A 13,751-nucleotide genomic window follows, 5' to 3' on the forward strand; every position below is an offset into this window, starting at 1 on the left:
ACACACATCCCCGTAGCAAATGATGCTGCAAACCACATGTAGCAGTTACTGGAGTAATCTTGAGGACATTCAGACTCTGTCCGGAAAGCTTTGACTATTGACTCTATTGTATGGACGGTTTTAGATTCACCTCAGGCATAGCCTTTCCATGCTGACTCCCTGAAGACCAGAGGGACTGGCTGGTTATTAGAGCAATGGAATACACAACCTTGAAAGCCGTTATTTCAGTTGCACTGAGTTTTGAAGTGAGTGGCTGGCAACATTCTTAGCTTGTTCTGTTGGAGCTTAGACAGCAACTCCATAACAAACCTCTTTTTTATGTACGTACTTAACCACTGTCTCATTGAGGAAATGCCAATACTGTCAATTGGTTTTGTAGAATGAGCTGTCATCAGCACTGAAATTTAGACATTATCAATAAACCACAAAACCATTTGATAGAAAAATAACATGATGAATAATGTAATGTCTCACCAACTTAAAAAAGTCCAAGCATCATTCTATCAAAATAAGCAAGAGTTTATAGATTTTAAAAAGTAACTGTTATATTCTTTCAATGGGAAAAAATCCTTCCCTTTTTGTCCTCTCCAATCACACATTTTTCTAAGCCTTGTGTAGCCTCCAGCACTGTGAACGTGATTGAGCCAAGCGAATCTCTTGGCAGCCATACTTGGTCACAGTGACCATCTCAGGAGGGCTCTGTGGCACCGAGACGCTGCCTGTCGAACTCCTCCCAGTCTGGGAGCCAAAAGGCAAGGGCAGCCAGACACACACAGCGCCTCGACCCTCTGGTCCTCTGGGAAAACAGACCCAGAAAGAAAATGATTCTCGGACATATCTTAAAAGGTCTGCAAATGGTTGTTGGAATAAATGGAATGCAACACGAAAAGGGGGAAATTCTGAGTTATTCTAAATGAAAGTACAGTGGCTGGAAAGTGAGAGAAAGAAGCATTAGTCTGTTACTGACGGCGCACATTCCTTCTATTGCCTGTTGGAACTTAACACTCATTTCCAGGTGGCCGTTTCCACAGATGACTTCAGCCAGAAGTCAGCTTGTTTACCGTGCACTTTCCAGACTGCCTCCTCCGGCCCGTCCGTGGGAGTGAAAAGCTCTGGGACCACAGACACTGTTTTCTCTACCAGCCAGGCTCCTGACGAGTCAGGCTCTGCCCCAGGAACCGCCGCCTTTTGCTAGCCTTTTGGACTAAGAAAACCTCACTTAACAAAGAGTTCATTCATGCAAGCTAATCTTGTTTGTTTAACAAGCACATAGGAGTTTAAGGGAAAATGTTAAATAACCCTTCTGAAGAAAGTGTTATAAACAAACCAGGCATTGTGTAACTGGACCCTTCTCCTTGCTTGATTTTTTTCTATTCCTTTCTGGAAGCCAACTCTGCTAGGTGAAGAAGCTGTCCCTTCCTCTGCCTGCCCTCCAGAATTTTTTATTTATTTACTTTCTAACTGTTGGGAATACAGCTGTGTTAGGCTTACTTGCTTGCACTTCACAATGCCGAGTGCATGAGCACGCAGCAGAGCCACGTGTGTGTATCCGTGTACGGCTACGGGTGCTTTCCCGAGGCGCATCGCTTGCCCCCACTGTGAGGGGCCGTTTTGTTGTCCATTCGCCTGCTGCCGTCAGAAGCGGTTCCCCCTGCCTGTCTGCTCGTCTGCCCTGTAAGAATCTAATAAATGGAGTGGCCCAAAGCTTTCCAGCTCTGCAGTTCCTCTACTGTCTGCCTGAATCCAGTGTGAACCTGTGAACCGGCCTGGCCTCCAGAACTTTTTATTTTTTTTACTTTCTTCTGGCGCTTGGCACCTACATACAGCTCTGATTCCTACCCAGCACGAAGGCAGCCAGAGCTGGGCAGGATTCTTGGAGGAAGATGGTGCTGAGTTCCACTCCATCTTTGTAACCAATGCAGTGAGTGACTTTGAGCAAGTCAGTTCTCTTTGCTAGGGCTCAGTTCCTTTATGCACAGATGACAGAGATGGAGAGGATTACTAATGTTTCAAAATTCTCTTATCTTATTGTGATAGGCTGGACAGTGGTCCCTCAGGGATGGCCTTGTCCTCATCCCTGGGACCTGTAAATAGGTGACCTTACCTAGTAAAAGGAATTTTGCAGATGTGATTAAGTGGAAGATCTTACAATGGGGAGAGTATCCTGGATCATATGAGAGCGTCCTAAGTAATCACAAGGATCCTCAGAAGGGGACACCGGGACATCCGGAAGAGACTCCAGTGATCTGGGGAAGAGGCTGAGTGCTGGAATGCAGGTGACTCCCGTTTAGAAAGGCAAGGAAACAGATCTCCCCTAGGAACTTCCACAAGGAACTTGCCCAGCTCAGTTGACCTTAGCCTAGGAAGTCTGATTTTGGACTTCTGACCTCCAGAATTTTAAGATAATATATCTGTGTTGTTTTAAGTTGTTGGGCAGATAAAATATATTATGCTCACTTTGTTAAAGATGGTGCCGCCCACATGGAAGCCCATTGCCCAGGTGATGGTATTGGTGACCCTTCTTGCTTGGGATGAGCGTGATTATATTAATGTGTGTTGGGGGCGGGCTGTGGGCAGGCAGGATCCTTGTAGCCTGGGGCTTGGTTTTGGGATTAAGCCTTTCCCACCCTTTTTGATGTGGGGTGGTGCACTCTCATGAGGAATCCCATTATGCCTCAGATAAGTGACTTTGTATCAGAGACTTCCTTGTTTGTATATTGGATTAAAGGTTTTGATTTCTACACTATAAAGTGAGGCAGACTGGGAGCTTGCTTTCTCTCGGTTCCTGAGATTAGCATTAGAGGAGAGAGCAGAGAAAGGCCACATGGAGGAGAGAAGAGGCAGCCAACATGGTGGAGTGCTAAAGGAGAAGCCAGTTTGTGTAGAGTTTGTGCACAGAGAAGAAGATGGGGAACAGAGGTGAATGAGACTGGTGAGGTTAGAAACCTTAGATTTTAGGAAACTCAGATAAGTCAGTAGCTTTGTGAGTACTGAATGAGTGGGTTTTGGAGCCCAGTGTATGTTTTTACTTGCCTGCCGGGTGCAAGCTAGGATCAAAGCTAATAGCCCACCAGTTCTTGGCTCCATTGTTTCTTTACCGACTGTCTGAATCCAATGCGAACTTGCATGGGCCAGGCGGCTGTGATGGTGGCCACTGCTACTGGCTTTACATTTGGCGTAGTCTGTGACAGGATTTGAAACAGTTCAGTATGGAGCTACCATCACCACCTTTGTGTGGTGGAGTAGAGGACTGGCTGCTGTTATGGTTCCCCATGTGTTGGGCAGATAAAATGTATTATGCTCACTTTGTTAAAGATAACACGAGGAGGCCGTCGCTCAGGTGATATTAATGTGTGTTGGGGTGGGCTAAAGGCAGGTGGAATCCTTGTAGCCTGGGGCTTGGTTTGGGGATTAAGCCTTTCCTACCCTTTTTGATGTGGGGCGGTACAATCGGATTTCTACACTATAAAATGGGGACGGAGCGGGAGCTTGGGCTCTTGGTTCCTGAGGTTAGCATGAGAGAGCAGAGAGAGCAGAGCAGAGAGCAGAAAGAGGCCATGTGGCCAGGAGAAGCAGCCAAGATGGCGGAGTGCTGAGTGAGATGCCAGTTTGTACAGAGTTTGTATCTGGGATAAGGAAGGAGATGGGGAACTGAGGAGAATAAGGCTGGTGAGCTAGAAACCTTTGATTCTAGGAAACTCGGATAAGTCAGTGGCTTTGTGAGCACTGAATGTGATTGGGTTTTGGAGCCCAGTGTGTGTTTTTACTTGCCTGCCGGGTGCAAGCTAGGATTAAAGACTATGGCCCACCAGTTTGTGGCTCCGTTGTTTCTTTACTGACTGTCCGAATCCAATGCGAACCTGCATGTGAATGGCCATGATGGTGGCTCCTGGCCTTACACCATGGCTGTCCTTTTGGGGACCATAGGCTGGCTGAATTTTACAGCCATGTGTGAGGAAACCGAGAGCTTTGTGGAAGAGGCTGCCCGGGACCTTCAAACCGAGTAGTGGAAGGAGCTGGAGCAAACGTGGGAGAGAGATGCCGACCCTGGAGCTGGAGCAAGTACCAGAGGAGGAGGCCGACCAGGTTTGTGATATTCGCTTGGAAATGGAGCAGCTGCTGGAAGATTCATAGGTTGTGAGTTGCAGATTGCCCTGGACATTGTGGAGAGCCAGCAGCGGCGGGAGGCTGGGGCTGAGGCCAGAGCTGGGGCTGCAAGGCCCGTGGAGCAGAAGGCGGTGGCAGCCTAGGGCTCAAGCCCAGCAGCGGGATCTGATGTTTCCAGTTCCTCTTCGGAGGATGAGGAGAATCGGGCTGGAGTTGCAATCTGCAGTCTCCAGAAGGTGAGAGCCCAGCAGCAAGGAGTACCTACTACGGCCCTGGTAGGTCTGCGATCTTGGAACATAGGGGTGGATGCCATCATGCTCTCCAGAGCAGAGATGGAAATGCTGACTGCCATTGCCATGTGCTCCTCTTTGGGACAGTGTAAGACCTGCCATGATGGCAGGGATGAAGGGGGTGGTTGAGGCCCCATGTGCTTAGACTGATTCCTGGACTACGACCAGAGTGGGCACTGGCTCCTTTGCTGGATGGACTTATGGATTTTGGACAATATGAAATACCCTGATGGGGGTGGGGCGTGGCTTTGCTGGAGGCCCTTCCCCTGCCCCGGGAAGCTTTTCAAATGGCTAGAAAGAAGGCTTAGGACATTTTGCGCTTTTGGCAGAGTGCTCAGAGACTGGTGAAATGTACCTTTGTAATTGTTGAAATTGTATGATTTGTCACGTTATTGTAATTTGTGTAATGTGCCTAATTTCCTTGCACAGGGATGCTGGTGGTGTAGATTGTGGGTAGTAAAGTGAGCATAGGGGTGGATTGTTGGGCAGATAAAATATATTATGCTTTGTTAAAGATGGCACTGCCCACGTGAAAGACCATTGCCCAGGTGATATTAATGTGTGTGGGGGGCGGGCTGTGGGCAGGCAGGATCCTTGCAGCTTGGGGCTTGGTTTTGGGACTAAGCCTTTCCCACCCTTTTTGATGTGGGGTGGTGCATTCTCATGAGGAATCCCATTATGCCTCAGATAAGTGACTTTGTATCAGAGACTTCTTTGTTTGTATATTGGATTAAAGCTTTTATTTCTACACTATAAAGTGGGGAAGACTGGAAGCTTGCTCTCTTGGTTCCTGAGATTAGCATTAGAGGAGAGAGCAGAGAAAGGAGAGCAGAGAAAGGCCACGTGGAGGAGAGAAGAGGCAGTCAACATGGTGGAGTGCTAAAGGAGAAGCCAGTTTGTGCAGAGTTTGTGCAGAGAGAAGGAGATGAGGAACAGAGGTGAATAAGTCTGGTGAGCTAGAAACCTTTGATTCTAGGAAACTTAGATAAATCAGTAGCTTTGTGAGCACTGAATGAGTGGGTTTTGGAGCTCAGTGTGTGTTTTTACTTGCCCTCTGGGTGCAAGCTAGGATTAGAGCTAATGGCCCACCAGTTCCTGGCTCCATTGTCTCATTACCATCTGTCCGAAGCCTATGAGAACCTGCATGGGCCAGGCGGCTGTGAGGGTGGCCACGGCAACTGGCTTTACATAAGCCACTAAGGTTGTAGTAATCTGTTATAATGACAATAAACAAATACACTTGTATGAACTAGAGAGGCAATTCTCAAAATATGGGGCTCAGACCACTTGTATCAAATCACCTGGGCTACTTTTTAAAAACGCAGATTCCCTGATACCCAACCCCTTCCCCACCCACCACCCCAGCCTACATCCCAAATTTACTGAAGATAACTTGGGGGTGGGACCAGGAATGTGCATTTTTATAAGTTCTCCAGATGGTTTTATGAACAAAAATTTTGGAAACGCTGGTTTCAGATTTTTGAATTTCTGTTTGAATTTTAATTGGGTTTTTCTATATTTAAAGCCTATAATTGTTATCTTGAGCTAAAACTTCTATTTCTATTTTACATTATTCTGAATAAATTTTTAAAAATTTAATTTGGTATTCATCCATAGATTCTATCTTGTTTCTAAATTTCATGCCTTCCTTGATTTTACTCAATCAAAAACAAGGACCAAAAATGAAGAGATAGGAAGAATATGAGTGAGCTTTTCCATTTTCCACTCCCTGTCTTCCTTTCTGTATGGCCAGGGGCCACCATTGTGGCCATTCACCTGCAGCTTCTCATTGAATTTGGGCAGACAGTAAAGAATGGCAGAGTCAGAGGAGGGTGGGCCATTCTGTTTATTGGTGTCTCACCAAGACAGGCAAGCCACAACAAAGCCTCTGGAGGGCAAAGGCTCAGGGAGCCTCTGCAATGCTGATGGCAGGAACTGAGAGAGAGAGAGCCCCCAGTCTGCTTCATTTTACAGTGTAGAAAATTAAAGACTTTAAGCCAGTATACAAATAAGGAAGTCTCTGATACAAAGCCACTTATCTGAGGCATAAATGGGATTCCTCATAAAAGTGCACCACCCCCTATCATGCAACAGTCAAGGATGTGGGGAAAAGCTTAGTTTTGAGAAGACCTTAGTATTAGAAGGGAGGGAAAGGCTTAGTCTTAAAACTAAGCCTTAGGCTATAATGACTTTGCCAGCTTACAGCCTGTCCCCCACACCCAAAGCGAGCAAACATATACATCATATTTACAAACTTATTTGACCAACACTGTCCTTTGTGTATTAATAACTAACAATAAAGAAATAGATAAAAGCCAGATAAAACTGGGAGCCCTCAACTGGATAGCAAACTATCTGATACGACCAGTCTTTGTGATAATATATTATACAAAACAAATTTCAATTCAAGTTTCAAATTTCATTTCCAGATTCACTCACTAAAAAGACTGAGGAGTCAGCCCTCCCATGTCTTACTAGGAAAAAGCCAAAGCAAGATAGCAATGGTGGGGGGTAGGGGGCCCAGGCCCCCACACAGGATGGGTCCTATTGCCCTCGCCTGACCACCAGGAATTGCCCCCTCAGCTGTTTTGGAACACTCAATAGTTCCAGAACCACCGATAAGGAGTCTAAGGACAAAAAAAGTCAGGAACAGGGGAAAGATAGTGGGAAGGGCAATTAGGGAAGACAAAAAGGAGGAACAAAAGTGTGAAAATAGGGGCCCTGGCCAGTTGGCTCAGTGGACAGAGTATCAGCCTGGCATGCGGACGTCCCAGGTTCAATCCCCAGTTAGGGCATGCATGAGAAGCATCTGCTTCTCTTTCCCTCCTTCCCCTTTTCTCTCTTTTCCCCTCCCCCTCCCTCTTCCCCTCCTTTCTCTCTTCTGCTCTCACAGCCAGTGGCTCAAGTGGTTCAACCGTTGGCCCTGGGTGCTGAAGATAGCTTGGTTGATTTGAGCATCGGCCCCAGACAGGGGTTGCCAGTGGCTCCCAGTCTATCTCCCCTCTTCTCACTAAAAAAAAAAAAAGAGGCCCTGGCCGGTTGGCTCAGCGGTAGAGCGTCGGCCTAGCGTGCGGAGGACCCGGGTTCGATTCCCGGCCAGGGCACACAGGAGAAGCACCCATTTGCTTCTCCACCCCTCCGCCGTGCTTTCTTCTCTGTCTCTCTCTTCCCCTCCCGCAGCCAAGGCTCCATTGGAGCAAAGATGGCCCGGGCGCTGGGGATGGCTCTGTGGCCTCTGCCTCAGGCACTAGAGTGGCTCTGGTCGCAACATGGCGACGCCCAGGATGGGCAGAGCATCGCCCCCTGGTGGGCAGAGCTTCGCCCCTGGTGGGCGTGCCGGGTAGATCCCGGTCGGGCGCATGCGGGAGTCTGTCTGACTGTCTCTCCCTGTTTCCAGCTTCAGAAAAATGAAAAAAAAAAAAAAAAAAAGAAATGAAAACAGAACAAAAATAAAGAGAATGAAGAGTGGGTAGGAAGGATAAAAAGCAGCCTAAATTATAGATGTATAACCTGTAGCATTACTCGATTTAGTGAGAATCATAATATGAAGCATTTGTTGCTCATCTTTAATCCAGTTTTCACAACCAAAAATATTAGTCTCATTTTTCCTGGCCAAATGTATAAATTAGAGTGGTCTTAACTGGTATGTATTACTGGGCTTACTATTAACTAAAGTTTCAAAGGTAACATTTTATGTATTTTGAGCTTTATGATCATTTTGTTGAATGATCTATGCACTAGATCAGCGGTTCTCAACCTGTGGGTCGCGACCCCGGCGGTTCCGATGGCTTTAGGTGACCCCTGTGTTTTAGTCGTTCGACCCCCGCCGGGGTCGCGACCTACAGGTTGAGAACCACTGCACTAGATAAATCTGAATTTCAATGGTATTTGATTTCATTGTCTTTGTGTGGCATAGTGAATTCTGTTTCCTACAATAGGATTATAAACCCTGTTCTTTGTGTATGATTTCATAGTGCCTCCCAATGGAGTAGATGAGTCTCTTTCACCCCTCAATGACTTTTAGTTTAGCCCTATGACTTTCTTTGGCCAATAGAATGTTAGTAAACATGAAAAAGCAGAGGTCTCACATGGGTTTACACAACCGAGTTCAGCTATTGTACTTCAGACATTTGCCAGGTGAAAAGCATGCCCTGAATAACTAACTGCTAGAGCCAGAAAGAAACGCTGCCTGACCAGGTGGTGGCGCAATGAATAGAACACCAGCCCGGGACACAGAGGACTCAGGTTCAGAAATTCGAGGTCATTGGCTTGAGCACAGGCTCATCCAGCTTGAGCATGGGGTCACCAGCTTGAGCTTTGGGGTCGCTAGCTTGAGTATAGGATCAAAGACATGACACCATGATTGCTAGCTTGAGCCCAAAGGTTGCTGGCTTAAAGCCCAAAGGTCGCTGGCTTAAAGCCCAAGGTTGCTGGCTTGTGCAAGGGGTCATTGGCTTAGCTGGAGCCCCTTGATCAAGGCACTCATGAGAAAGTAATCAATGAACAACTAAGGTGCTGCAATGAAGAACTGATGCTTCTCATCTCTCTCCCTTCCTGTCTGTCCCTGTCTGTCTCTCTCTCTCTCTCTCTTGTTAAAAAAAAAAAAAAAGAAAAAGAAAGAGAGGCTATGGAGAATCCTGGACCCAATCTACAACTGGTCTATAAACATGTGAGTGAGAAATAAATGCTTCAGTACTATTTGGGGATTGTTTGTTATGCAGCTTTATTGTAGCAGAAACCTGACTAACAAACCTTATGGTAATTATTTTTCTTTATTAAACACTGCTAATAGTGAGAGAGCCCTCTATTTTTCTTATTTTGGAGATCTATAATAAAAAATTTGCCATAGGCTCTGGCTGTTTGGCTCAATGAATAGAGTGTTGGCCTAGAGTATGATGTCCTGGGTTCAATTCCCAGTCATGGCACACAAGAGAAGTGACCATCTACTTCTCTCACCCTCCCTCTATCCCTTCTCTCCCTTATCCCCTCCTGCAGCCAGTGGCTCAACTGGTTCGAATATCTGCACCTTGCGCTGAGGATAGCTGGGTTGGTCTGAGTGTGTCAGTCTCAGGTGCTAAAAATAGCTTGGCATGCCTGACCAGGTGGTGGCGCAGTGGATAGAGCGTCGGACTGGGATGCGGAAGGACCCAGGTTCGAGACCCAGAGGTCGCCAGATTGAGCGCGGGCTCATCTGGCTTGAGCAAAGAGCTCACCAGCTTGGACCCAAGGTCACTGGCTCCAGCAGGGGGTTGCTCGGTCTGCTGAAGGCCCACAGTCAAGGCACATGTGAGAAAGCAATCAATGAACAACTAAGAAGTCACAATGCGCAACGAGAAACTGATGATTAATGCTTCTCATCTCTTCGTTCCTGTCTGTCTGTCCCTGTCTATCTCTGCCTCTGTAAAAAAAGAAAAAAGGAAAAAAAAAAAAAAAGATTAAAAAAAAAAAAAAATAGCTTGGCACTCAAGTATCGGCCCTAGATGGGTTTGCTGGGTGGATCCCGGTCAGGGCGCATGCAGGAGTCTGTCTCACTATCTCCCCTCTTCTCACTTAAAAAAAAAAAAGAAAATTACTCTAGCCTTTCTCAACCTATTCAATTATAGAAATCTTTTTCTACTTTGGAAGACCAAATCGAAACTCTTAAACAACTAATCCAAAATTCAATTCATTTATCTTTCTGGCTTTTAAATCACCAGACAATACCCAAAGGCAACTGGGTATTTGTCCTCCTTGAGAAGTTCCTGTTCTAGTTTGGGGGTAAGAGTATGCCACTATACCTGGAAGTTTTGCTTGCTTTGGATTCTCAGTCTCTTCCAAGGCTCCAGACCTTTTTTCCTTAGCAACACCCTTTCATAATGATCTTCGGCTATTGCTTCCAGCTGCTGGTACCTTTTAATTCTCTTCTGCTTCTCTAGTTCTTTCTGAAAAAAAAAAAAAAAAGAAGTAAACATGCTGAGGAGGTGTAATGCCAGTGGTCGAGGCCAGGCAGGTTCACACTGAACTCAGGCAGACAGAGAGGAACTGTGGAGGCAGAAAGCATCGGGCCATTCCCGTTTATTAGAGTCTCGCAGAGACAGGCGAGCGAATAAGCAAAGGAAAACCGCTTTTCTCAGTGGAGGGCAAGGGATCGGGAAAACTGCCCCCGACGGTGGTGGCTGAGGGAATCAGGGAACCACACCTTGCAGAGGCAGGAGAGCGATCTGGGAAAACTGCCACTGAGCAAAGGCGCCCACAGCTTCTCATAGAGACACACATGTGGCTTTCTGCCATGTGCTCACGCACTAATCGTGCAAAGAGCTTGCAGCCAGGAAACCAGCGAGTAAGCCTAACACAGCTGTTTTCCCCATAGGAGGGACCAAGTAGCAACATAGGCAGCTCCTGAACCTCCTTTCTCCTTAGGATGTACTGAACATACAGCTACACACAGAGCAAGTCCCTCTGGAAGAAATCCAGCTGAGTGACTCTTCATATTGGGCAAATGAGAAAACCCCACATTAAAATGGGTAGAAAAGGCTGGGACACATTCTCACCATAAACTCATCCCTGGCACAGAACCACACAACAGGGAGGAAACTCCCAGCTCCTCCCTGACAGTGAAGGGTTTGAACTACATGTCTAGAACCCCAATTCTTGTTTTCATTTCTTAAAAATAAGTTTATTTGGGCCCCGGTCGGTTGGCTCAGTGGTATATAGCATTGGCCCAGTGTGTGGATGTCCTGGGTTCAATTCCTGGTCAGGACACACAGGAGAAGCAACCCTCTGCTTCTCTTACCTCCCCCCCCCCCTTCTTCCTCTCCCGCAGCCATGGCTCACTTGGTTTGAGCGCATCACCCTGCGCATGAGGATGGCTCGCTGGAGTCTCTGCCTCAGCCACTAGAAATAGTGATGTGAGCATGGCCCCAGATGCACAGAGCACTGACCTCAGACAGGGGTTACCAGTTAGATCCCAGTCGGGGGCATGTAGGAGTCTCTCTCTCTCTCTCTCCCCTCCTCTCAACTTAGAAAAGAAGATAAAAAAGAAAAGTTTATTTGAATTGTATATCCATGCAGAGATTTTTGATGAAAATGGTATAGCAGAGCTTCCTCTCCCATTGTTGTCCCCCAGCCAACCGGACTCCTTACTGTTAGAAACTTCTTGCCAATCTGGAGAGACAAGCACCTCGGGGAGCCACAGGACCCAAGCATTTGCTTGTCTGGGGCAGAAGCCACCATACACCGTATGAGCCAATCAGATGAATAAACTAAAAATTTTCGTGAATGCTGGAGGCCACAGATGAGCCAACGTGTGAAAGGTAAAGCTTCTGGGGCCCCGTTCCAGGGAGGATCCCCATCTTTTGCAGGGTACCCTAGGAACTCCACCAGGCTCTCAGAGAGAGAGTCAGGGAGAGTGCAGATGATTCTCACCATGGTTCTGGCTGGCAGAGGGACACAGGGAAACAGCAAGCACCACACACTCTGCCCAGACCACTCTCCCTGGGGAGCAAGAGGCACGAGGGGAGTGCCCTGCAGCTGGGGCGGGAACTCTGCCCAGACCACTACACCCTAGCTCACCTAAACGGAGAGAAACCTCCCGGGGGAAGCACTTTTGGGTCCAGAGGAACCGCAGATAACAAGGATCTTTCTCAGAGGTCAGCAAAATCTTAATCCTGAGCCACTTTTTCCTGAGAATGGAGGATGAATAGGTCATAAGTTATGACCTCATAGACTATACAGTAGATACTGAAAACTAGACAGGTAATTTTAGCAGAGACACGAACAGTATAATATAGAGTCAAATGAGGCCCTGGCTGGTTAGATCAGTTGGTTAAGAATGTCGTTCCGAAATGACAAGGTTACGGGTTCGAACCCAAGTCAACAACAAATAAATGCATTCCTTCCCTCTCTGTTCTCTCCCTTCCTCTCTCTGTCTATAAATAAAAACATTAAGCCCTGACTGGGTAGCTCGGATGGTTGGAGTGTCATCCTGGAGCACAGAGGTTGCTGGTTCGATTCCGTGGTCAGGGCACATACAGGAGCAGCTCAATGTTCCTGTCTCTCTCTCTTCTCAAAAGAAGAGTCAAATGAAAATGTCAAAGTCAAAAACATGGTGATAGACATGAAGAGAGCCTTCAATAGGCCCATCTCTAGATGTTTCACAGGTAAGGAAAGAATCAGGTAAGCTGAAGTTAGGGCAATAAAAATTATACAAACTGAAAGGCAATGAGAAAAAAAAATAGAGTGAAAGACATAACAGGGCACCCAAGAGCCGAGAAACTATACCAAACTATGTACCATGGGCACCAGAAGGAGAAAAAGAAAGAATGGGGCAGGGGAAATACCTGAAGAAATAATGAGTAAACATATTTTAAAATAATTTACTATATATCTAAGACACTTAGAGATCACCAAGCAGGGAAAGCCAAACAAACCATACCTAGCCAACCACAGGAATAAAAGGCTTTTTTTTTTACATTCAATTTTGTAATTTTTTTCTGTTACTACAATACAGCATACAGTACAGTATATTTATGTCCTTTTCCTTTTTCTGTGGCTTAGCTGTGTTTTTTTGTTTGTTTGTTTTTTCTGAAGTTGGAAATGGGGAGGCAGTCAGACAGACTCCCGCATGCGCCTGACCAAGATCCACCCGGCATGCCCACCAGGGGGCGATGCTCTGCCCACCAGGGGCCTTGCTCTGTTGCAACCAGAGCCATTCTAGCGCCTGAGGCAGAGGCCACAGAGCCATCCTCAGCTCCCGGGCCAACTTTGCTTCAATGGAGCCTCAGCTACAGGAGGAGAAGAGAGAGACAGAGAGGAAGGAGAGGGGGAGGGGTGGAGAAGCAGATGGGCGCTTCTCCTGTGTGCCCTGGCTGGGAATCGAACCCAGGACTCCTGCACTCCAGGCCGATGCTCTACCACTGAGCCAAGCGGCCAGGGCCTTAGCTGTGTTTTATGTCTAGATTATGATTTTACAACTGTTAGGATAGGTAATGACTTAGGCTAGGGTGTGTTTCAACTTATACCAAAATTTGGGTTACGTCACTGTCGTAGGAACAGAACTGTGTTGTAACTCGAGAACCCCCTGTGTATCACTGGCTTCCTTGGGCTTCCAGCTTCTGGATGGCAGACTGTGGAACTCCTCAGTTTGCGTAATCCCTTCTAATAAATAAAAAAAATTACAGTTTTGTTTCTCTGCGGAACCCTGATACAATTTCTAATTCAAGTCTCTTTTCTATGAAAATGCCTCTTTCTCCAAAACCTCCGTGGATCTGCCTTGCACGACTCTGTTGATCTCTTTCAGTCTGTGAGGCAGAAAGCAGCATATGCTGTTCTACACCATCCCTGACAGGTATGGATTTTAAGGCCTTATCTTTCCAG

General features: G+C 46.8%; 1 protein-coding gene across 5 annotated transcripts in view; it reads right to left on the reverse strand.

Annotated features, from left to right (window-relative positions):
- Positions 1-13,751, reverse strand: part of CCDC191 (coiled-coil domain containing 191) — an 84,844-nt gene that overhangs the window by 5,259 nt on the left and 65,834 nt on the right. For 4 of the 5 annotated variants that reach the window (XM_066346805.1, XM_066346803.1, XM_066346804.1 and 1 more), the window contains one exon: positions 10,175-10,318. In XM_066346805.1, coding sequence (XP_066202902.1) covers positions 10,175-10,318 — 144 coding nt within the window. Of the gene's footprint in view, positions 1-9,759; positions 9,796-10,174; positions 10,319-13,751 lie in introns of those variants that run through there. The other variant, XM_066346806.1, reaches the window with a different exon arrangement.

This window comes from Saccopteryx leptura, chromosome 8, assembly GCF_036850995.1.
Source record: "Saccopteryx leptura isolate mSacLep1 chromosome 8, mSacLep1_pri_phased_curated, whole genome shotgun sequence".
NCBI classification, from domain to species: Eukaryota; Metazoa; Chordata; class Mammalia; order Chiroptera; family Emballonuridae; genus Saccopteryx; species Saccopteryx leptura.